The 26,442-nt window shown below is 40.4% G+C and overlaps 1 protein-coding gene across 1 annotated transcript; it reads right to left on the minus strand.

The window, feature by feature from the left end:
* Positions 1-13,013: 13,013 nt before the first annotated feature.
* On the minus strand, positions 13,014-25,815 carry LOC134794224 (gustatory and odorant receptor 22). Its single transcript, XM_063765964.1, has 9 exons — positions 25,614-25,815; positions 24,467-24,622; positions 23,990-24,088; positions 22,755-22,927; positions 22,300-22,499; positions 21,574-21,719; positions 19,856-20,052; positions 18,031-18,192; positions 13,014-13,179 (listed from the first exon to the last, which is right to left on the minus strand). Exons 1-9 carry the CDS (start codon positions 25,711-25,713, stop codon positions 13,024-13,026), a joined length of 1,389 nt encoding a protein of 462 aa, XP_063622034.1. The 5' UTR covers positions 25,714-25,815; the 3' UTR covers positions 13,014-13,023.
* Positions 25,816-26,442: the final 627 nt, after the last annotated feature.

A 26,442-nucleotide genomic window follows, 5' to 3' on the forward strand; every position in this document is an offset into this window, starting at 1 on the left:
GTGACATCGAGCCACAACAGAAACGAATCCTGAAGTGGATGGACGACTCTCAGGATGACAAGACTATAACCGAGCCAGTTAAGAAGAGGTTAGCCAACGAGCCACCACCGGACTACGAGACTCCTAGACGGCCTCTGCGGGACGAGCGACATATGCGACGCCGCTCACCGAGCCGCGAGGAACGTCAACGGCGATCGGAATCGCCACCGGAGGAGCCCCGTACGCCGCACACGGCGCGTACGCAACACACGCAAGAAGGCACAGTTGCGGAGTCTATGCTGCATTTGTTCGAGAAGATGCAGATGGCGGCTCGTCCGGCACCTAAAGATATCTTCGAGCTACCTCACTTCTATGGAGATGTGAGCGAATGGCGAAGCTTTTACAATACCTACATCGAGACATCGAAGCGCTACAAGTTCACCGACTACGAGAACGTTGCAAGACTGCGTATGGCGTTACGCGGGGACGCTAAGATGTGCGTGTCACATGTCCTGTCTACAGCTACTCGTCCAGACATGGTTATACGTATTTTGAAGAAGCAGTTTGGCCGAAGCGAGGTGCTTTTGGATAAAGCAATCGAGGACCTACGAAGACTGCCACCGTTGGGGCCGAGCGCGAACGACCTCAATACGTTTGCGATCAAGATTATGAACGTCGTATCTACTATCATGGACATAGATAGAAGACACTACGCCGACAACCCGATGCTGATACGGAAAGTAACCGATCGATTATCGCCTCATCTACGAAGCAGATGGTGCGACTACGCCAACAGACATCGCGATACCGACGACCCCGAGATCCTGCAGTTGGCTGATTTTCTGATGGAAGAGAGCGAGCTAGAGATGTCATTCTGTCACGCGCGCGCACCAGCGAAGCGCGCGCAGGGACCGATGACAGCACCGTACGCGCGCGCGCCTGGCGCTAGACTGAACGCGCCCGGATGGATGGATGGATATTCTTGCGATACCTCGAAGGAGGTATGCGTGGCCGTGCCCGCCTTCCGGCTGTGACGGCTGATTCGGGTCGCTCCCCACCTCGTGGGGAGGTCAAACGTCATCATTTTGAGGATGACAGTGCTTCTGTTGTGAGGTGGGTTTCTGTGCGTCCATGTTGCTGGCAGACGCGCTGGTGCTGCAGGAGATGGAGCTGTGGTGGTCGTCCAAGGTCGTGCGGGCGGTTAAGCCCGCTACGGCGATGGTGTCTGTAGATGTAGTCGTGCGGGTGGTGTGTCCCGCTCCGGCTGAGGTGCTAGAGGTGTAGGGTCATGGGCGAGCGGCGCATCTTGTCCGAACGGCGATGGTGTCTGCAGTTGTAGAGTAGTAGCGTCCATAGTCGTGCGGGTGGTGTGGCCCGCTACGGCGATGGTGTCTGAAGTTGTGGGCGCCATCGGGATGGGACGTGAGTCCGCTGCGTCGATGGTGCTTTGTTGCTGGAGCCTGTGTTGCCAAGATGGTAAGCGTGACACACACGACTTCGTGGCATGGCACGAAGTATACGTGCGGTCACGACGGCGGCGCGGTGCGAACTCTCAGTGATCATGTGAGTGAGTATGTCAATGTGAACGCGCCCGCGCCGCGCTATCCCATCCCCACTCCAGCTCCGGCCGCAAATCGATGCAGCGGAGGGCAGAAGGCGACGTATGCGGCTCGACAAATCACAGCGAAGAGCACGTGTTTGTACTGCGGTGGCAATCACTTTACTACAGATTGTCGCAAGCTGGCCGCACAGAGTATAGGCGCTAGATGGGAATGGGCAAGACTCAATCGTATATGCTTCAGATGTATGGACGCGAAACATTTGAAGTCGCAATGCAACGCGAAAGGGTGCGGCGTGACAGGCTGCCCGCACACGCATCACCGTTTGCTGCACACCGAGCCTACACAGGCGAACAACAGCAGTGGGGCTACAATAGCGGTAGCTCAGTCGACGCATCGAGCGGTCGCCTCACCGAGAGTGACGTCATCGTTTGCGGCAGCGGCCGAAACGGAGTCGCGGCCTACAGAACGAGAGGACAACGATCCGCGCGTCTACGTGTCGTCAACCCCAAACTTCAACGTGCTACTGAAGGTGCTGCCTGTAACAGTCACGGGGCCGAAGGGTACGGCTCAAATATTCGCTTTCCTCGACGACGGGTCAACGCTTTCCATGATAGATCAAGACGTCGCAGATGAAATCGGAGCAGTAGGCGAAGACGAACCTCTCTGTCTACGTGGGATAAGAAACCTGAAGCACACATCTATCACGCAAACTGTAAAGGCGCAAGTGGGACCGCTGCGAGGAGGCACCGTGCACGAGATCGTCATGAAGACCGTAGAAGGACTTGGCATACGATCGCAATCACTCAACAAGGCCGAATTGATGAAGCACAAACACTTAGAAGATTTGGGCGACGAATGCTACGTGGGTACAGGAGTACCGCAGATGCTGATTGGAGGCGATTTCTGCCACCTGAAGACTCCCATCGAGATCAGGCAGGGCGGAGAGGACGAGCCTTGCGCAATGAAGACACCCTTGGGTTGGGTATTTTTTGGGCGAATGCCGCGCATCATTCGCACGATCGAGCAAACCGTACTTCATTGCCGCACAGAGGACGACGAATTAATCGATCAAGTTAAGAAGCATTGGTCGATCGAAGCGTTAGGAGTAACGAATAAAGAAAACGTCAGTCCGAGCGATCAGCGAGCCATCGACATTTTCAACGCTACGGTACGCAAGACTGCAGGGGGCCGGTACGAGGTCGGTCAACTGTGGGCGTCGGACAACGTGAAGCTACCACCGAGTTACGTAATGGCGCGGTCGAGGCTACACAACTTGGAGATGAAAATGCGGCGCAACAAGGACTTCGCTGAAGACTACGAAGCCCAAATTCAGAAGTTACTACAGAAAGGATACGCGGAACGTATCATGGAGCCGCCGCAGACCGACCGAACCTGGTTTTTGCCGCACTTTAATGTATTTAATTTAAATAAAGGCAAAGGAAGAGCCGTTTTTGACTGCGCGGCAAAAAGTCAAGGAAATAGTCTGAATGACTATATTTTATCGGGGCCAGACCTACTACGAAGCCTATTAGGAATTTTGCTACGATTCCGCGAATGGAATTTCGCGGTGGTCGCGGACATACAAGAAATGTTCCTGCAAATTCAAATGCGAGAAGAAGATCAACAGAGCCAACTCTTCCTGTGGCGCGGCACTAGAAGAGATATGGAGCCCCAGGTGTACAAACTAAACAGAGTTTGTTTTGGCAACGTGTCATCGCCTTTCCTCGCGCATTCGGTGCGTAATAGGAACGCGCTCGACAACCAGGACAAATATCCGGACGCGGTCTACGACATCCACAATAATCATTATATGGACGATTACGTGGCATCGTACGAGACCGAGGATGAGCTACTACGAGTATCACAACAAGTGCGAGACTCGCACGCGGAGGGCAGTTTTCATCTACGAGGCTACGCGAGCAACAGTACGCGAATGCTGGCAAGCGTCGAGCACGAACTACACGCAGCGCAAGGACCGACGCATCTGGGCGAAGGTCAACCTACAGTTCTAGGCATGACGTGGGACCCTAGGACGGACACTCTGGGCTACAACACGAAAATGCTGCGAGTTCCCGAGGCTGTGAAGACGCAAGAACGGCCGCCGACAAAAAGGGAACTTCTCAGCGCGATAATGTCCATATACGACCCCATGGGACTTATCGCTCACTACGTCATCAGCGCTAAAATGATATTTCAGCGAGTTTGGACAAAAGGCACTACGTGGGACGCACCGCTACCAGATAAAGAAGCTGAAGACTTTTTTCAGTGGCAGAACGCACTGAAACACGTAGCGGCGCTACGCATACCTAGAAGGTATGAGTCACCGGGCGGAGCTACGAGATACACGTTACACGTTTTTACCGACGCGTCAACTGAAGCCTATTGCGCCGTGGCGTATTGGCGTATCGAGAACAAAGAAGATGTACGAGTCAGCCTAGCAGCGGGCAAAAGCAGAGTTTGCCCCCTGAAAGTATTGTCAGTACCACGACTAGAGCTTACAGCCGCAGTAATCGGAGTTCGACTGGCCGAGACGATTAAAAAGGAGCAACGATACAACGTCGAGAAAATTATCTACTGGACGGACTCTCGAGTATTGCTAGGATGGATCAAAGACGACGCAAGAAACTACAAGCCGTTCGTGTCACACCGTTTGGCTGAAATAGCTGAAAAATCGGACCGGCGGGCGTGGATGTACGTGCCAACCGACGTGAACCCCGCAGACCACGCTACGAGAGGGAAGCCGGCGAGGAAAATCACCGCTCACGACGAATGGTACAAAGGACCGTCATTTCTTCACCGACCAGAAGTGGAGTGGCCGAGTCAAGAAATAGGCAGACCGACTGAAGACCTTCCTGAAAGGAAAAGCGGAGTCACAGTAGAGACTACGTTATCTACTACTACGTCAAAGTCAGATCCGTCGAGCGTGCTACCTGACATACGACGCTTCAGTAATTACGATAGGCTAATGAATTCGACGGCCTACGTTCTACTTTTCATAGATAAGATGAAAAATAAGAACAAGACGCTGCAGCTGCAAGTGAACCACATAAAGCGAGCCGAGCATATGTGGCTACAGAATAGCCAACGAAGAAGTTTCCCGGACGAGCTGCGCACTCTAAGCGCAGGACGCGATTTGGACAAGAAATCGCGAATATACAATCTAGCACCCGAGCTGTGCGACGACGGCGTGCTGCGAATGAAGACGAGGTTAGGAAACGCTCCAGTGTTGTACACATCGGTACGACCCGTAATATTGGACGGCAAGGACTCATTTACCAGACTAATGGTCCAACGCGCACACAGGCGAATGGCGCACATTCATAACGAGGCAGTGGTAAATCAGCTACGACAACATTACTGGATATTACAACTGCGACCTACCGTGAAAGCTGTAGCGCGAGACTGCGCGCTGTGTAAGCTACGTCGAGCTTCACCGCGAGCGCAGCCCCTTGGCGATCTACCACCCGAGCGGCTACAGGCTTACCAGAGGCCATTCACCTACACCGCGCAAGACTACCTCGGGCCTATGTACGTGACCATAGGACGACGACGAGAGAAACGCTGGGTGTGTCTGTACACATGCCTAGTAACTCGGGCTATTCACCTCGAAACTGTACATAGCCTGTCTACGGATAGCGCTCTACTGGCGCTAAGGCGCTTCGCCGCACGAAGAGGATGGCCGAGCGTTATGTATAGCGATAACGCAACCTGCTTCAAGGCGGCATCGAACGAGCTGCGCGAGGCCTACAGGCAATGGCTTCCGCAATTGCAACACTACGGCGTGCAGCGACGAATGGATTGGAAATTCATTCCCCCCGGCAACCCATCTGCAGGCGGAGCTTGGGAGCGAATGGTACGCACCGTGAAGACAGCGATGCTCTATACTTTCAACACTAGAGCACCGAAAACCGAAGTGTTCGAGACTCTACTGGCAGAGATCGAGAATATCGTTAACAGAAGGCCGTTAACACACGTGAACGTCGACCCAGAGAGCGAAGAAAGTCTCACACCTGCGCACTTTCTTCTACTTCATAACGCTAACTTACCTATGATTGGCGCTTACGAAGAAAACGACAAGCGACAATGGAGGGCTGCCCAGGCGCTAGCAGACCACTTCTGGCGGCGCTGGACCAAGGAGTACTTTCCACTGCTGGCACCACGCAAATCATCCGACGACGGAGGGCGACAGATCCAGCCGGGAGATGTTGTCATCATTTCTGAACCCAACGGACCACGCAGCATGTGGCCTAAAGGAGTCGTCGAGACCGTCTATCATGGACCTGACGGGAGGGTTCGCTCCGCAGACGTCAGAACGAGGCACGGGACGCTACGCAGGCCGAGCTGCAAGCTGGCGGTCATCGCGTCGCAACCCATGCACCAGGAGTCTTCGACTGCGGGGACAAAATGTTAGCGACGCTACGACAAGACGCGGATAATTATAAGTTAGATTAAGATCAAATTCGATTAAGACTGTATTCTCAATAAAGATTTATTTGATAGGTAGGGAAAACCGCGATTAGATTGTCAGTAGTCATAAGTATTCAAAATATCCGTTATTTAAGTCGTAGGTTCGTAATAAGTTTTAGGTCACCCAGTAAGTTAGGAAAAAACATGGTTAAACCTATTTCCCAATTCCCAAGTAATCACTATAAACTTGGTAAAATAATGTAGGCTCTGTCATTGGTTAACCAAAGAAAGGCGGATCAAGACAAGGAAGTCTCAATATGAAAGGGACAGACTGACCGCTTCTCATTGGTCGGCCAAATTCGAGCTCAGCGCTCCGATACAGCGTAATTTTCACTTAGAAACATACACGTTTCATTAATTAATTCGTAACCTGTTAAAGTTACATCATAACAATATTTGTAGATATTATAGGTCGTTAGCCTAGTCACCTAGTTAGATAAGAATCATAAGGCAGTCACAGGTAGACAAAGGCCTGCGAGTCGGCAAAAGGGCCATAAACCATCCATTGTATTCATTTCGGCCGCTTTCCTATCTATTGTAAGCCAAGTCGTAAGGACTAGTGAACTTGTTATCGTTTGTTTTTATAACTAATGAACGTAGTTAACTATTTGTAATAGTTTTAAGTCAGTAATTAATCGGATGTATGTAATATGAGTCGCAGAACGATAGCGGGATAATGAAAATTCACCCGAAAATGACCGTATGACGTAAGCGACCAATCACAGGCCGATTAATTCCGCGAATTAAGACATGATTTTATCTCCCTATCGTAGGTGACTCTCTTTCTTGATTTTTCGTATAAAAGTAAGACGGAACCGCTTCGGATCGTACAGTACACCAGGAGCAGCCGAAAAGGAAAAACCAAAAGGAAGAAAACCAAAGGAAGAAAACCAAGGAAGACCTGAGGGATCCGAAGCTGTACCGCCTAATCGTTGTAGGAGTATTTTTATATTTGTACCGCGTAATAAAAGTCAGTTTTTTAAATCGTGTAGTTTATTCTTTATCGCGAGGCGGTTGAAGATATTCGTCGAGGGCTTCGCACATGGGCATCTAGTAGGCTGGGGCGACTGCGGTTTCGAGCGAGGCGCCAGTAGACCAGTTACCTTCTCCAACTGCTATCGTCGGCTATATTGGGCGTTGAGAGTTCAATAATATTTTTGACCCTTACATTGCTAAATCAACTTGCCCTTAAGTAAGTACATAATAGGGAGTGCTCCCGGTACCGGTTTTCTATACAAACACAGTACCGGAACCGGGAATTCCCGGTTCTCGCCATACAAACTCAGTACTGGGAGCATTCTCTAGTACATAAGTAAGAAATCCTCAAAAAAATCAAGCGGGCGTATCGCTTGATGGAAAACAGTCACCACAGCCTAGGGATGGAGCGAATGGTATGGTTTTCCCACAGTTGAATAAGTGTAGGTACAGTCACCCGAAATAATATATGTTACACAACGAATCCCGCGAAAGTATCTGACACGATCTTATTTGTAGAGCCATAAGAACGTGTCACATATTTTTGCGGCCTACGAAGAATATTAACGAACGAATAATATTAAAATGTTTTATAAATCCATATTCTGCCCTTTCACTCAATCGTGAAAAACAAATAACAAAGTCATAAAAATGTAAATGCAATTAATTATTCCCTTTCGTTTCATATTTCAGCGGCGGTGGTTAGAATTTTTATCCGATGAAAGTTTGAAATATTGAGTGCCGATTCACAATTTCGCAAAGATTCTCGCTTTGTGGAGTATATAGGTAGGGTACCTACATAGAGTTAGACCAAGAAAAGTCTGCAACGATTTTGATAGCACGCGTAGTGCAAGTGTTATCATTTATACGTCTTAATTTCATAGAAGTTTGACGTTTAAAATAACACTTGCACTCCGTGTGCTATCAAAATCGTTGCAGACTTTTCTTGGTCTTACTATATATATATATGGGTATAATATTTTAAGGAATAACCTTTCATAATTGCCAATACAGACGACTCCTAAAGGAGTCATTACAGCAGGCCTCATTGACAACCTGCAAAAAGGTATCGTTTTGCTGGAAATTACTTTTTTTATAGATGGACTTGCTTAAATCTCCCAATTACTCTTTAAATCAAATATCTCAGATGGAACTAATGGCTGGACTTCAGTCCCGTCTCAGTTTACTGAATTCGTAATGTCATGGAATGGAATCGAATATACCTATACATATATCGAATATTTATATGTCCTATAATATTTATTTATTTATACATAAAATACGATCAAAATAATGAGGTAGGTAACGTAGGTGTAGGTCCCGAAACCAGTCTTAAACCCTATATCGATTTCTTTTTTTTTAAATAATTAGAATGTTAAAAACTGCAACCATATTATAGTCAAGCTGAAATATAGAATAGAATCAATACATATATTGTATGTAATGTACCTATATGTATTATATATTCACAACATGTATGCTCAGCAATCAACTTTTAACTAAGCGTTAATTTCACGGAACCCAACTGAGCTATCCTACGTCATTTTGATAATGAATGAAATGCCTGAGATGAATTTGCACGTACCAGCGCCCACACTGTTAACTGACACTTCGTAAACCTTATTACAAAAGGCATAAGGTTCACTATGATTAGTTAAGAGTGTTGCTGCTCAAAGTCGAGCATTAGCAATCTTTTCATAAAGCTGAATGGAGAAGTCGATTTTTTACCCCAGAAAATAAATGACGGCAGTGGTAGCATGAACGGGATACAAATTGAAGGTTTTTTGTAAATATACTTTTACGTTTCCATTATTTGTTCCTACTTACTTAAAGCCAAAGCATCACAATTCAAAGAGGAAAGTGGGGACTACGTTTGTATGGTGAACCGGTCGTCCCCTTTTCCTCTTGTGTTGGATGTTTAGTACCAACTGGCCCAATAGCATACTTGCCACTTTAAATGAGAGAGATTTCCTTATCCTGTTAATTTTAATTTATAAAGGATCACTGTAACTAAAGCCTGACCAGGAATATATGACTACGCGCCATGTTGCGGAATTTCACTGGAACTAATTTTATGCATACAATACTGAACTGTCACTGTCACCCTATACATGAAAATAACAGCGCCCTCTTGACAATGATCATATATTACTGGTCAGGCTTTACCTGCAAATGAATATTGGCGTAAGGTAGGCACCTTCCAAAAGAAAGGAGTGTGATTTTTTAGTACAGCAACGTTTAACATATAAGCTACAATAACGTTATGCAAGCCATATGTCATTTGTAGTTTAATTCTACACAAGAATTGTGATTGAATCATCAAATGAATCATTAGTCACAGTTGCAGTCCCTTTTCTAAATGAGTAACTAACTACATAGCTCTCACAATATTAATTACCAGCTTTGTTTAAAATAAATCAACGTGGCATTTATTGCCTAAGCTCCGATGTAAATTTGAACAACCGTGTTGGTTTACTCGGTAAGATATTTACATTCAAAAACACTAGTTAAAACATAAAATATTCCATAAATAATTTATTTTGATTCGTTAGCACTTCTCACCCTAAGACAACAAACCACACACAAGTCCATACTACAATACAGATGTACAATACGAGTGCAAAAACTAGGAAATTCGAAACGAGTGGCGATAAATTAAGACACGACCGAAGAGAGTGTTTTAAATTGACACAAGTTGCGAATTACCTATTCTCACGTGTGTCTTACACACAAATACGTATATTATATAAAAAACATGGCCTTTCAAATTTTCGACGTAGTTGTGTAAATGAGCTTATTATAGCAAGGGGTGTCGTAATCTAGCACCAGACGTATTGTAATAGTTATTTACGATACCAATTAGTGAGGAAATTCGAAACGAGTGGCGATAAATTAAGACACGACCGAAGGGAGTGTTTTAAATCGACACGAGTTGCCAATTACCTATTTGCACGTGTATCGTACAACGTTTTACAGTACATATGGCCCCTAAAACTTTTGGTATACGCACGGAAAGTCCTCTTTCCCGCTAGTGTGCGGGAAAGAGGACTTTCCACCGCTAGCGGGAAAGTAGGACCATATGTACTGTAAAAAGTGCTGGTGGCCTAGCGGTAAGAGCGTGCGACTTGCAATCCGGAGGTTGCGGGTTCAAACCCCGGCTCGTACCAATGAGTTTTTCGGAACTTATGTACGAAATATCATTTGATATTTACTAGTCGCTTTTCGGTGAAGGGAAACATCGTGAGGAAACCGGACTAATCCCAATAAGGCCTAGTTTCCCCTCTGGGTTGGAAGGTCAGATGGCAGTCGCTTTCGTAAAAACTAGTGCCTACGTCAAATCATGGGATTAGTTGTCAAGCGGACCCCAGGCTCCTATGTGAGCCGTGGCAAAAATGCCGGGATAACGCGAGGAAGAAGGACATGTACTGTAAAATAAATTATTTCACACCATGCACGAAATAAAGCACCGGAAAATTATTCATTTTTTCATTCAAACAAAAAGTTTCTGTAGAATCGTTTGTACATTTTTCTTAAGAAATCCAGTAACAACTTCTTAAAGACTAATCCAACGCACAAGGAGGAATGCCTTTGCCTCGGAAACTGGCAGGTATTTTTCTAGTTTCCCGGCACAAAGACTTGCTTTGGCGAATAAACATCTCAATCTTTCCTATATTTAGTATCCGTTTGACCCTAATGCGATCGATACTAGGAACCTCTCTACCTAGTTCTGTTTACGATCCCTTTATGGTTGCGGGAAATGTATTCCAGCTACGCTACAAAGTAACGGAAAGCTCAAGTGTTGTGTGTGTGGAATTAGTCTGTTCGAGAAACTGAAAACGGTGAAAAATAGAGATACTACTCCTAAAAATACGTGTTATACCTCATTCGATTCGTCATGATGCCTAGAAAAATGTATTCGAAGCGTGTATTAGCACACAAAAAATATCAAAAGTTATAAACAAAAAAAGGGGAAAAGAAGTAGATATTTTTTATTTCCCCAATATCTCAAAAAGTATTAATATTTAAGAAACCAAAAATAATATTATAAAAGAAGAGGATATTTCCAATCAAACATTCTATACTTGCAGAACTGTATCTCCATTATTTATACTTTTTATTCAACGCTGAACACAGCCCTCCGCGCCTCATTTTCGGGAAACGCGCGCGGCAAGAAAAAGCGATTACGTAACATTAAATATAATTTTAAAGGTATTAAATATTCATTGAAAAATTTTAAAAAAATATGGTGTATTCAAAACATGTCAACAAATGTAATAGTTGTAGAAATTTATCTTAAAGTTATTTTTTCAACAAGTTAGGTAATTGTTAATGAACAAAATTTTCTCGAAATTCCTTCTTTATTGAAAACGAAAAAAAAAATGTATAAATTACTATTGTAAAATTTTCTCGCTTTCTAGATCCCTTCTCATATACATGCTTAATAAGATCACATTATAAAAGTTTTAATAAAGTATATAAGTTATATAAGTTTTAGTAAATACTTTGCTTAAAATAAGTTTTAGAATAACATAGAAAATTTACGAAAAACGAAATTCAAGGTAAAATTGTAAAATATAAAACAATATTATAACCAAACTATTAGTTTTTTCGTAACGTGATCTTATTACGCATGTATATGAGAAGGGTTCAGCGTTGAATAAAAAGTATAAATAATGCTTGATTGGAAATATCCTCCTCTTTTATAATAATAATCTTGGTTTCTTAAATATTAATAATTATTGAGATATTGGGGAAACAAAAAATATCTACTTACTTTTTTTTTGGTTGCTCACGCTTCGAATACATTTTTCTAGGTATCATGACGAATATAATGAAGTATCACACTTATTTTTAGGATTAGTATCTCTAGTTTTCACCGTTTTCAGTTTCTCGAACAGACTAAATCAGAAAAGCGTACCTACATATTTTATTTGTTTTCCAATTATAAATGTTACTACTTTGCAGAACTTTACTATATGGTACAGCCAGCATAAAAAGTAGCGGATCAGACTACCGGCCCGATTCAAACTTTAAGATACGTCAATTAATAGTAATAGATCTAGAAACGATATGGATTGGATGTATCAGTGTCAAAAATGACGTTTTTGTTTGAAGAAACTTCACATTTGACACTGACATATCTAATCCATATCGTTTCTAGATTTATTAACTAACGTATCTTAAAGTTCGAATCGGGCCGTACGCGTTTAAAGTGTTTACCATTCTCTAACAGCTTTGTTCGGTATTAGAACCTGAGATATGTCTCCTTATGTAGAACAATTAGACTTATTTATTTTATTTATTATTTATAATATGTAATATTTTGGGATAAAAACACATCCACGTAATTTTTTAAACGATGACTGTGATGAGTGTCAGAATACAAGCATAAGTAAACGTTCAGTTCCTCTTAGATCAAAGCGACAAATATCTAACGAATCGAATAGCATAGCAGATAGAGTACTCAAAGTGGATTGTCGAAGTCCACGTCAAATATTACGTCTAGATACGATATGGATTAGATATGTCAGTGTCAAAAGTGACGTTTTTTCAGACAAAAACGTCACTTTTGACACTGGGTTTTGAATCGGGCCGTAAGTCAGGGGCTATGTGAAAAAAAATCGTAGTAGTCAATAGTGCATAATATATGGATGTGCCCAACAATTTAGGACAGGGAAATAATTGAAACTAAATAGGCACTTACTGCTTTTTTGTCTCTTTAGGGCTCGGCACATTTTAATAACACCAAAATAGTCAAATGTATTCATTTATTTATGCTTATAACATTTAACAGAAAACTTATCATACAAGAGGCGGACTGGATGAATCTAGAATACTACTTATTGTGACACTATATTCATCAAATGAATTATGCATAAGTTTGATATCTAATTATGTTTTAACTGAAGCATTTAAAATATACTCGTATATTAAAATTCGTACAAACTTATAGTGTTTCAAAATCCTTCTAGTTAATGGTATGATTATCCGTTTACTATCAAGTGATCGGCACACTTGTGCATTTTATTGTGTACCTATTTTATTCATCGTCTTCATATTCCTCGTCAGGTAGCATGGTGGTGGTGTTGAAGATGGCCTTCACGATCGACCTGACAGCTTTCCGTGCGCCTTGTCGAAGTAAGGTGAGCTTGAACTGCATCAGCACGATGAGGTACGTCGACATGAAGGATATGTTCTGCAGACAAATATTCTTTATAAAGCACTCTGCTTATCATATAATATACTTCTTCTTCTTTTCGTGTAAAGGGATCAAACTTCTTAAAACTAAATTTTTGTCTGCCAAGGTTTTGCCACTTCTAGCCCTCGGGGTAGAATATAATATACTAGTAGTGACAAGGGCGCAAAAGCAATTAATGGCAGTGAAGTGATCAGAGACGACCGTGTCTGGTACAAATTTTTAGTAGGTATTTATCCGAGAAATGTATCTGTTATAATATAGGCACTCGGTAGACTCAACGGCAGCTTTGCGTGGCATTTAAATTACTATTCAGGTTTATTTGTTTATTATTATTTAAACATTATTGCACAGTACACGATAGTATAATTGGCGGAATTAATTCCAGAAGACATTCTCTATCAGTCTACCATGGGCTATAACTATAACCGAAACAATAAGTTGGTAGAGGGGTCACACAGTTAAAGTAAAATGAAGAAGTCATATGACTTCTACAAGCAAGTATATTATGGCTGTGGCAAGTGTGTGGCTGTGTGTGTGGGTAGTGTTGTTGTTTGTATGGCAAGTATATCCTTGCATCTAAACGCTGCCTTATGTCCTGATGCTAACTCATTGGTGATGGCAGCTACTAATTATTTTTTGAGGTAACTGATTGATAAACTAGTTGTGCTATTTGGCAGTAATAAAACGCTTATAAGCGTGACCATGGTATTAATATACTCCGCCTGGTACTCTCTTCCGACCACGTGACTGACACAAGCCTACGTCATCAGTGTCATCATGCGACAGCGCTATACATAATTCGCTCCTTGAGAAACACAGTGTCATTAAGCGAAAAACGTGTTTTTTGGGTACAGAGCTTTAAAATTTTCGAAATCTTCAAACGTCTAAAACTGCCGTACTAGAGATAAAAGAAAGAGTTTTTTGCTATATTTTGTTAGATTTTAAACTAATCTTGTGAGTCATTTGAGTAAACTGTGTTTTTTTTGTTTAATTTCTAAGATAATTCAATTAAAAGAAAATTGTAATGTCACTATTCCGTTTAGTTTTGCTTAATGTCACATGACGACTTCGCAATATTGATTCAATTTATGGAACAGTGACACTATATCCAGTTATTTGATATAACTTAACGTTTATTTCAAAGAAAAAGCGCAAATAGAATCATTTTACATGGATGTTAATTAATATTTACTAAAGTAAGCGACTTTCAGTCTTAAAAAATTAGCAAATAAGACTAGTTTTTCTTTAAAACTAGAGTATTCATAGCTTGTTTTGTTTGGCTATATTTTTACGATCAAAAATTACCAAAGTAAATAAACAAAGGCGAGGATAATAATTGGGGGATGCGATGTAAGGGGCCCGAATGCCATGTAACGGGCCCCAGACCAGCCTCTCCTGCACGTGGTCACCCTGTTGAATACCAAACAAGCCTCTGGCGATCCACCAACCCGCACTGAACCAGCATGGTGGGCTTATAGCCCAATCTCATTTGACATGTACGACTCCTCGTTACGGCGCTAAGTACCCTGTAAAAGTGGTGCTAAGAATCCCCGGGCGGAAGATACCCACGTCATCATCATCCTGCTAGGCCTTGTTCTCATTTACTTGGGGTCGGCCTTCCCTGTTCTTTTCCTCCATTCTGCACGATTGAGTGCAACGTCGGCGTCTATATTGAGGTCTTTCAGGTTTCGGTGAACCGTCGTCAGCCAGGTGGCAGGTGGTCTTCGACGTCCTCGCTTCGTCGTTGAAATATCGATCGCTACCATGTAGTCTACAGGACGCCTCTGTACATGACCGTACCACCTCAGACGTTTTTCCCTTAGCTTTTCTGTTATTGGCGCTACTTTGAAACTACCCGGCGGAAGATACCCACACGCTTTGTCGTCAAAAAGAAGTGGCAGGACAACATTGTCGGATTATCAAATTACTCCGACAAGATGGCTGTGTTGACGTTAAGCATATCCCAAATCCCAAAGCTACCTATATACCTAACCTTAACCGCAATCAAAGCCTACGCATCAACATCTACACATTGCGATGATAAGATTGAAGAGTATTACGAGATTATGACCCTCTAAATAAATCTACTGATGAAAAGCAGGAAACATGGACCATTGTCCTTGGTGAAGTCAGATCAAGCACACATACATAGTTGGACCACATATGGCCTTGGCAGCAGAAACGACCGTAGTTCTAGGTCTATTCCATTTGCCTTTGGTCGAAACATGAACGTAGATAAGTAATCCCTTCTTTCTCAAAAAAACTTCAAAGTCGCTGGACCCAGGGACTTCGCCTGGCGGAATATCACACACGAAATTGACTACTTATATAATAATATTTTCATCTGACAAAAGTTTAATTAGATATTTATGTATGTAGGTATTAGGTACATCAATAGGTTTAAATTTAGTTCCGATCACAGACCCGTGAGAGCAAAAATAAAGTTTAAGACTTAAATCCACCGTAAGCAATTAATTCATAAATAGGCAAAACACCTAAACAGAAACACACTCTTATTTGTAACCACGATCAGTTTAACTTAGAATTACGAAGTAATTTTGACACCTTACAAGAAGAGATACCACAAATACACATTCAGAAGTTCAAATTCAAAATAACAACATTATAAATAGTTTAGAAACAGCCAGTAGCAAAATTAAACCAACCCGGAAAAACAACAAAAAACTCACAAGTGACACATTACGTTATTAGAACTAGCTCTTCTGAAGGAGGTACGAATTCTTCATCATCATAAGTATTAACTTTATTATAACAGTTTCAACTAAAACAGTAGTATTAACTTTATTAAAATAGCTTTAAACTTTTTTGTCATTCAAGACACATTGAGACATTTTCTACTGTAAGAGAACAATAGTTTTATGGGTAATTAATAGGTAAGTACCTACCTAGTGATAATAATAATTAATGTGTGTTTTGTGTCAGCTTGTCAGAAATAAAATTGGAACATAACAGACATCACAAAAATAACTTGCTAATTTTGATGAATGAAAAAGTATCACACAACACATAAATAATATTATATTATAATTAATAAATATGGGAATCTTACACATACCAACCTAGTTCCACAGTTAGATCAATAGGGCTCGTAATGTGGCTATATCTATCTAATTATAAATAGTCGTCTAGTAGGTACCCATAATACAACTCTATTATGAACCTTATAGAAAAAATACAACACAGTGACATTAAACAACGAGTGACATTCATTAACCACACCGTTATAAGCGTTCTGTACCCGTTGTAGTGGCTTTAAGCTTAAAACGTCATTTTTCACTTAAGCATGCCAACTGTCGCTATGGTAAACTAAGCTAGCATATTGACACTACACAGATAATGACGATCGACCTGCTAAAACTTCTGTCAGCTTCTTAAAATCACAATGTCACTTAAAGTAAAAGAACAGTACGTTTTTATTTTTAGTCAGCATTATGGCTTTAAGTTTTAAGCAAAACCGTCATTATAGGTATAATGTCACTTTACTTATTTCAAAACATTATTCTATTCTATTAAATTCAAAAGTACAAGTGTCCTTAAAGGGAAAAGTACGATATTGCTTTAAATTGAGTTTTGATTTTGATACCATATTATAAGTTTAAAGTGACATAGTACGTATAGATACACTATTTCTTATGTAAATTGACGTACTTACCATTGAATCTCATAGAAAACCGTCACTAAGCAAAAAATGCAATTTACTTCCCTTTAATGACATTGTTCCTATGAGACAGGCACCTATTCCCTCTATTCGCCATAACGACATTAGCGCCCTCTGGCGGTTCTAATAGAACTAGGGCGATAGGTGTCTTCGTATTGCGTGCGTTACGATCATACGAGCTAGATGGCATTATTAACTCAAAAACCCCATTTTTTGGGTAATGACGTTATGTTTCTCAAGGAGCGAATATGATAATATGCAATAGTGCTAGGTATATAAAGTGGCAATGTTATTGTAACGTAAGTTTGTGTCACTCTGGGAAGAGAAGACCATGTTTTATTAGACTATGAGCGTGACAAACTCTTGTCTTAAAGAGACTTAAAGTATTAAAACGTGCTCAGCAGAAAAATATGACCCTGTTGTAGAATTTTCATGATATTTTCGGGAACAGCTTCTAGAGTTCGTTTTACGAGTTTAAAGTAATAAAACAACGTTCACTTAGAGCTAGCAATGAATAATGTAGAGTACTCATGATCATAGTTTCTGCGTACCTACTTGATATTTTTATTGCAGCATTCAAACTTAACAAATTGCTTTATTGATCTTATTTTGTCCTTACACGGAATGCATTTCGCCTCTCGGTTGATTTTGACCTTGATTTTAATCTTAATAATGTTTTCTATCTATTACTCGTTTTAAATAGAAAGCCATAGGATAAAACATATTATTGTTCATAACATCCTACTTTGTGTCGTTGCTATTCCTTAAGGTCTCCTCCAAGTGCCGCGTTAAGACTAAATAAAAATATATAGGTACGTACCAGTATTACCAAGTAACTAATTAAAACCCTTTTCCAGGCATAGCCCAATTTATCGATCACTTAAGCGCTAATATCATTTTAAGTTTAGCTTTCCGATTTAAGGCTCAAATTAGATTGCGGGAAATGTGAATTGTTTTCAAATTAATCATTAAAGCTGGAATAATTGGAATATATTTTTTTGGAAAAACCTTGTAGATTGGTGCGGCCTGGAAAAGGGTCGGTCGGTCGCAGAAAATGTAGCTGTGTGTGAAAAATAGCTGCCTACTAAAAATAGAAAATCCGAAACCCTACCCTACATAGGTAATAGCGCAGACTAGTCCCCATTTTGCACAATTATAGTTCAACTTACCGCAGTAAATAATTCACGGTTTATATTAGTGAAACCGTCCAGGTTCATAATGGGTGGGTTCTTGGCGATGGCCACTAAGAACATCTCCACCTCGCGTTGCGTGCTGTGGTCGATGGCTCCGAGGTTCACGTTGAGGAGACGCACTTGGAATTCGTGACCAACCTTGAAAATACATGGTTGTTTAATTAAACTATATAACACTTTAAACTCTCGCGTTTTGTACACATATTTAATTACACAAACGGGTCTACCGCGATATAATTTCATTGTTTTTACCTTTAATTCCGACGTTTCAGCTGAGTTGCACCAGCTGTGGTCACGGAAAGACTGACGTCCCAACAAATGTCAACGGAGATATTAATAAAACACCACTAAACTACCCAAAATTAGTTTATAAAAATGTTTGGGGTAGACAAAGAAATTGCAGCTACCCGTTAAAGTTTAATGTTTATTGTCCACGGCACGACACGCAACACTCACAGTATCCGTACACTGGTCCGAAGATATATCCGCTGGTTTCAACATTTGAATCACTGGTCCCCAAGTAGACGATAATTTGTACCCGTCCTCACGATTGAAATTTTTAGGGTGTTTTTTAATTTCAATCGCCTCTCTCACAATCCGCGGATAATAGTGTCGCTCGTTGGAGAGGACTTTGGGTTTATGTAGCTCAATCCAGTGATTCGTTCCTGTTGTCAGCAAGTGCTCAGCTATTGCGGATTTGTTTACATGGCGATTTTTAACAGCTGCTATGTGTTCCTTCACCCTCTCTTGAACGCTGCGCTTAGTTTGGCCAATGTACGCACTTCCACAACTGCATTCTATCTTGTAGACACCGGGATTCTGGTACGGAATGACATCCTTTGGGCTGCGTAAAAGACTTGCTACTTTAGATAACGGCGTGTATACAGTCTTAATGGAGAATTTCTTCAGTACTGATCCAACTCAAGAGAGGGTGAAGGAACACATAGCAGCTGTTAAAAATCGCCATGTAAACAAATCCGCAATAGCTGAGCACTTGCTGACAACAGGAACGAATCACTGGATTGAGCTACATAAACCCAAAGTCCTCTCCAACGAGCGACACTATTATCCGCGGATCGTGAGAGAGGCGATTGAAATTAAAAAACACCCTAAAAATTTCAATCGTGAGGACGGGTACAAATTATCGTCTACTTGGGGACCAGTGATTCAAATGTTGAAACCAGCGGATATATCTTCGGACCAGTGTACGGATACTGTGAGTGTTGCGTGTCGTGCCGTGGACAATAAACATTAAACTTTAACGGGTAGCTGCAATTTCTTTGTCTACCCCAAACATTTTTATAAACTAATTTTGGGTAGTTTAGTGGTGTTTTATTAATATCTCCGTTGACATTTGTTGGGACGTCAGTCTTTCCGTGACCACAGCTGGTGCAACTCAGCTGAAACGTCGGAATTAAAGGTAAAAACAATGAAATTATATCGCGGTAGACCCGTTTGTGTAATTAAATATAATTAAACTATGGTTGTAACTTATTACATAGTATGGGCACAGCAATATACGTCTCTTAATAATGGGGTTCTGGGCTGAGTAGGGTAGGACTGCTTTAAGGATGACTCACGTTAGACCGGGCCGTGTCCTGGCCGGAGCTTCCGGCGCATCGTTTCCTATGGAAAGCATCACGTGACGTGATAGCCTGTCATGTCATAGGAAAGTAAGCGCCGGAAACTCCGGCCCGGACACGGCCAGGTCTAACGTGAGTCGTCCATTACTCGGAAATCGTCGGATACCAACCAAGATATTTAATCAGTCATATCAAAAAGTACTCAACTTTCCACTTACCTTTCTGGAGGCATGATACGCCTCATTGCATATAATGAACAACAAAGTCATGCAATAGCCGACAATGACAAACAAGCCCATCTCCTTGTAGCTTAAACCGTGCTCCAATATCTCCGACAGCGCGCCGTACAACGAAATTGTGGTCGTGAAAAATATGACCATGCAGTAAATGCCGTACATGTTAGAATATGCCCGACCTGTGAACAAGTTTTTTTTTAATCTATTTAACAAAGCACAAAATACAGTGTACCAATAATTAAAGTTTCGCCAAACTGTAAAACAGTTTATTGGCGATGCGCTCAAGTTTCGCACAATTTTGAGGAAATGCATTTTTGGCTGGAGAATGTGTTATGTAGTTACAACAGAGATTTTATGTACTCTATGGAGGAGAGTATTATAATAAGTTGAAAGAGCTGAGCATAAGAATATGCATATAAAATTTCGTAAGGATTTTTTTTTTTAATATTAATTAACAGATGTATGTAGGTAACTGACACAACTAAATGACGCGAAACCGTTAGAAGACACACACACACTGACACGTTTTTAAAAACACGTATAGCATTCATACCCGCAATTCTTCAACTATTTCAAAACTCATATTACCAAGTTTAAGAAAGAAATGCCTCTAGATCACGCCAAGCTTCAGATTAGTTGCTAACTTGTTTAAGATGGGCCAGATGACGCGAATGGCTCCTTATTGCATGCCACCTGCCACAAATGGCGTAGACGTTTTATCTTCAAGATTACATTTCATGAGAGATTTTGATGGCTGCCATTTGTTCGGCTTATCTCTTATTCATGAAAATTAGGAATTTGAAATTTAATTTAAAGAAAAGTGTTTTTTTTTTTAAAAGAGCTTGTTCGAGTGTTACTCGTAACTGTAATATTATACAAAATCTAAAATTGCTAACGCCTAAAACCGCTAGTAAAAATAAAGAACAAATATAATTTCAAAGAATATTAACGATACAGATGTAGTGCATTGTTTTCCATCGTATTTTCTCGGAAACGTTCGTATTTGTCATGCTATATCAGTCAATTTCAGTGCTTTTTGTAACGAGGGTAAATCCATTCGACCCTCTCAGCAAATATGTATCTACCCTACCTTTTCTTAATACCAAAATCGTATATAATCTGACAGATGGATTTACCAGAGTTTGAAGCTAAGCGACTCGACTGAAATAGCAAGACACGTTCGTTCGTTTCCGTGAAATAACGATGGAAAATAATTATGCACTACTTCTGTACGCGCAGTACATCACACACGTACATATGGACACATCCAAATGTTTTCTTGCTTGCTTGGAGCACCCTGTGGGAGCACAGGCAACAAATTCTTAATAATTTCCAACAAAGGGGCAGGGGTTTAAATGCACCAAGCAACAGGTTAAAGGGGGATATCAAGCGAGAACTCCTATCGTTACTCGGGACTGGAAATGGGAAGGAAGCTAGGCCGATAAAAGCTATATATACCTATAATTTGCACACTTTGGCTCCGTCTCTTGGGACTATTTGGAACTCCTGGGTTTATTTGGAACTATAAGAGGTGTGAACTTTGAGGCAAAATATTTATTCGTTGGAGAAATTATTTACGATTTGTTCAAATATTGCTATGGAAATGCTAAGTCAGACTAAATACGTGTAGTTCGGTTATGAAAATATCTGATACGAAATCTTGTTCGACTTTGTACGACTATGTCATACACTGTACATACCCAACTGTTGCATCATGTGCGACAAGTCAACCCAGAGATGGCGGTACTGAGCGAGCATCAGGGCCGGATGGTCGGCCTCCAGAGCCTTGTGCAGGTTTTGGGCTAAACCTTTAGATGCTGTTCCAAATGCGTTACAATTGATGTACCTGAAGATAATAGAGTAAATTTTATCATTTATGGTATATATTTTTTGTGCTACTAATACACAATTTTAATTAGAAAACTCGCTCAAATTGCCGGATTATAATTTATCTGACTCACTAGACTATCACCATCTAAAGTAGATAATATCATATACAGGGTGTATTAAAACGGCAGATAGGTTGAGTCATTTGCTATCTTCCCAGGCCTAGAAATTTTTAATTTTGTGCACGTTTGTTTTTCAGCTCTATGCCAGTTTTTCGTAAATTTCAAATTTTTACTTGCGCAGTAGTAAAAAAAACCATGGCCAATTTTTTTTTCTAGGCATGAGTATACAGGGTGTTTGGTACATACCAAACAGCCTGTATATATATGTATATATATTGTGGAGGGTAAGTTTTTAATGGGAACGGTATTTTATTCCGGGGCAGCACATCTTAAGCATAATTAGGTCTATGATTATAGGTAGGTACCTACTAAAGAAAAAATAGCTAGAGATTTTTTTTCTCTTTGGCTCTGATACCAATAACAAATACGCAACCTCCAAGCTCCTCCGCTACATGTTTATTTTAATATCACACTTACCACAGTGAACAGAATCCATCCAACATGGCAATGATATGGTAATAAGCTAATGAGTGCCACAGCTCGAAATCATCCTGCAAGTAGTGCTGGGACAGTATGACGGCGAAACTCAGACCCCATGAGAAGAAACACAAGCCCCACGTCAGGGAGTAGAGGTTAGGGAATACTATTGGGGTCCCTGTGATCTTGAGGTACTTTAGCTGAAATTAAATGGTAAACTATATATAACCAGATACAGTTTTAATACGAGTATATGGAGATAATTGCCATATTTATAGACTTACCGCTTAAATGAGTCCTCGCCTGCGCGGTACGGGGGCGACGGGGTAGGACGACTAAAGGCGGCGAGGAAGGTGCGCGCGGCAGGCGTTCGGTGCCCGCACCTTCCCCGCCGCCCCCGTACCGCGCAGGCGAGGACTCATTTAAGCGGTCGGTTTATAGTACCTATATTTTACCTGATAGTGAGTCCACATGTTTTTAAATATAGCAACCTGTGGTCCATGCCGCCACGATGCGACGGGTAAAAGGAAATGCGGAATAAGGATGCTCAGAAAAATAATATTGTAGATCACCTCGTCAAAACGCTTGTTAGAACTTTTTTGAAAATTTTCGTAGCGCTCTTTCCCAACTGAAAAAATAATGTAAATATCATATCATATCATATCATATCATCTCATATCATATCATATCATATCATATCATATCATATCATATCATATCATATCATATCATATCATATCATATCATATCATATCATATCATATCATATCATATCATATCATATCATATCATATCATATCATATCATATCATATCATATCATATCATATCATATCATATCATATCATATCATATCATATCATATCATATCATATCATATCATATCATATCATATCATATCATATCATATCATATCATATCATATCATATCATATCATATCATATCATATCATATCATATCATATCATATCATATCATATCATATCATATCATATCATATCATATCATATCATATCATATCATATCATATCATATCATATCATATCATATCATATCATATCATATCATATCATATCATATCATATCATATCATATCATATCATATCATATCATATCATATCATATCATATCATATCATATCATATCATATCATATTATTTATTCAGTAACTATCATACATTGTCATTGGTATACATTTTGCTCAAAGAAAAGCATAGAAAAGCAAGCTTGGTTAGTATCACATGTCGAAATTAATCTTATTGTTAGATCTACATAAGTAGGTACCTATGTATAAAAAATTTAGTTCATTAATCAATCATTCAATTCTATCCACTGTGCCCTATATCATTAAATCATTAAATCCTAGGCTGTCCTCATCAATTTACTACCAATAGTTTAAGGTCACGCCTTTCGTACTCAAACGTGGTTTCTATTTCGGAACCCAAGGGTTCACGACCTCGAATCTCCGAGAGATAATTACAAGTAAAACAAGTGTTAATCAATGTCACGTCCATAAAGGTGACTCGCAGGTGATGACGGGTTGGTCCAAAAGATGGTAGGACCCCGTCTACTACAATTCCAACTTATGTATTTAATTAGCAAATTTTCCTTTTTTAGGTTTAGGTAGTTTTAATTTTAGGTTACTATTGAATAAAAAATGAAATTAGCGAAGTAATGTCAATTTCATTTACCTTTTACTACGATGATTGACTCAAGAGACCACACGAGATAGGCCCAAAATGTTGCTTTTGAAATCCAGTTGTAGGTAGTTCGCTTAGTTGTCTGTGCATCTAACAAAGCAAAAATTGCATTTTTACGTACATAGTCCAAATATTTTGAAAAAGTTTACAAGCCTATAAAATAGTGTATCTTAGGATACAAAACTCGACGTCCTGTTGTTTCACAGTCGAATTTCAATAGTTGACAGTTTATTCAAATATATTTCGTGATTGTTGTAAAATTAAGATTAATCTTTACACCATAAAGACTTGTCTTACAATCTTTAGGATGACTCACGCTAGACCGGGCCAAGCCCGGGCCGAGGCGGCCGACATTTCATTTTTTATGACGGCTGATCGGTGATCACGTGGTGCTCCATAGAAAACGAAACGCCGGAAGATACGGCCCGGCCCCGCCCATCTTTACACCATAAAGTCTTACAATCTCACCTTTCGGCACCCTCATGATGGGCATGATGCCCATGATCTGAAACAGGACCAGCAGGCTCTTGGTGGTAATATAGAAGCTGTCGTGCTTGTCTAGTAGCTCGCCATCTTGTGCAGTGATCTGGAGACCGGGCAGTTGGGCAGTCTCTTTGTTTTCATCTGTACATCATTAAGAAATATTGAGGTACCAACCACAATAGTTTCTACTAAGATTTTAAACATCAGTTTTTAATGCAAATTATTTTGTTACTCTCACATTTTCATAATCATATAATTTATTCAAAATATTCTTAAAACGTTACATGGCCACATTATTACAATCATCACTAAACCTTATAGAACAAAGTCCCCCGCCGCGTCTTTCTGTTTGTGTGTATGTATGTTCACGATAAACTCGAAAACTACTGAACAGATTTTTATGCGGTTTTCACCTTTCATTCAGTGATTCTTGAGGAAGGTTTAGGTGTATAATTTGTTTAGGTTATGTGTAACACGTGCGAAGCCGGTGTGAGTCGCTATTACTTTAGAAGAAAACTTTACGAAAATTGTAATAACATTATCATTTTCATAGCTTAACTCAAACAAACTTAAGAGCGATGATGTAATTTACCAAGGCTGATTAAATAAAATTATGCGCCAGGCTCGGTTTAACTTTACGAGGGTGAAATTATTTTAAACCTCAAAATTTAGGATAGAGGATATCGCTATATGTGTATAACGCACCGAGAGTACCTACCTACCTTGTTAGGATTAGAACCATCTGATTGTTTAATAAACAGAGCATTCAATTGAGTCACCTACGATTATATAACTAAGTTCGATACGAACAAAACTTCCGTGAGACACAGACATAATTAAATATATTAAGAACGAGTCATTCACGTATTCGACGTAAATACGTATCTATGCCTATTTTGTAAAAACATGCCAGACGATTAAATAAATAAATATATTTAATAAGTTCGATACTATGTATTAACGTTTTCTAGGTACCTACAACGTTATTCTATGAACATTTTCCCGAAGAAATGCATTCGGGCGTATTTCTGCCAATTTTTTTAAATACTCGTAGCATAAGAATTATGTATATTGTAGGTATGTTTCATTTGTCATAAAAAATAATTAAACAATATTAATTAACAGTGCTTACCTGCATCTTGTTGAGCATTTTTTCCATACATATCTCTCTTCCTGATTTGTTCGTTTTGATTAGGATTAAACATTTTGAATCTTGGATTATCATTCTCCATTCTTTTGTTTCCTAAATTCCGAAGCTCTCGGAAGGCTCGGGGAGGCTTTTAGAATCGTCCGCCTTCACGGGCCCTGAAAGCTGTAGTAACAAAATACTCCATAATCAATCATAAATAATCCACCCTTCTCGCCTTACTTGGTTATGCGCATTTGATTCTTAAAAACTGTGGAGTCGCTTTAAAGTTAAAATGTAAAAAATAATTGAATATTACCTACTAAATATCTCCTTTATCCGATTTAAGTATCAACTCATCACTCATCTTTGATCTGTTTTATTTTATTTTAAATTACATTTACGACAAACTTTTTGAAGTGAAAACTTCTTTAGCGGCGCTGTGCACTTTTTGTGATGGGGAAAAATGTTAAACTCGCGACAGGTCGCGTGACCGTAAGATTAGTAAGACGTAAGACGGACACGTGACCTGATCGAAAAACTGTTACAATGTCATTGAGTTTTCACTTCTGCCGGCACTCCCGGAGTGCAACCCGTTGTTTTTTTTTTACTAAGAATATCTAGAATATCTAGAAGCGAAAAGAGATATGAGAATTTACAAATTATACAAAATTTAAGTACTCGCTTTAGCTACCTTCAAACAAGTATGTAAAACCGTGGCTCTAGGGAAAAAAGGTACCTACACGCAGATGATAAAGGGCACGACACGAGTATTATATGGAACTTGTACTCTTATTAACTTGCGCTGTGCTTACTTGGAACTCTTTCCACTTGA

This window comes from Cydia splendana, chromosome 10 (assembly GCF_910591565.1).
Source record: "Cydia splendana chromosome 10, ilCydSple1.2, whole genome shotgun sequence".
Classification (NCBI taxonomy): domain Eukaryota; kingdom Metazoa; phylum Arthropoda; class Insecta; order Lepidoptera; family Tortricidae; genus Cydia; species Cydia splendana.

What these genes read in the sequence shown, in the direction of transcription:
- LOC134794224 (XM_063765964.1), bottom strand. Translation starts at nt 25,713, where the DNA reads ATGGAGAATGATAATCCAAGATTCAAAATGTTTAATCCTAATCAAAAC. An exon ending in GTCAATCATCGTAGTAAAAG is followed by an intron (nt 22,928 to 23,989) that starts GTAAATGAAATT and finishes TTATTTTTTCAG; the next exon opens with TTGGGAAAGAGCGCTACGAA. An exon ending in ACATGTGGACTCACTATCAG is followed by an intron (nt 22,500 to 22,754) that starts GTAAAATATAGG and finishes ATTTAATTTCAG; the next exon opens with CTAAAGTACCTCAAGATCAC.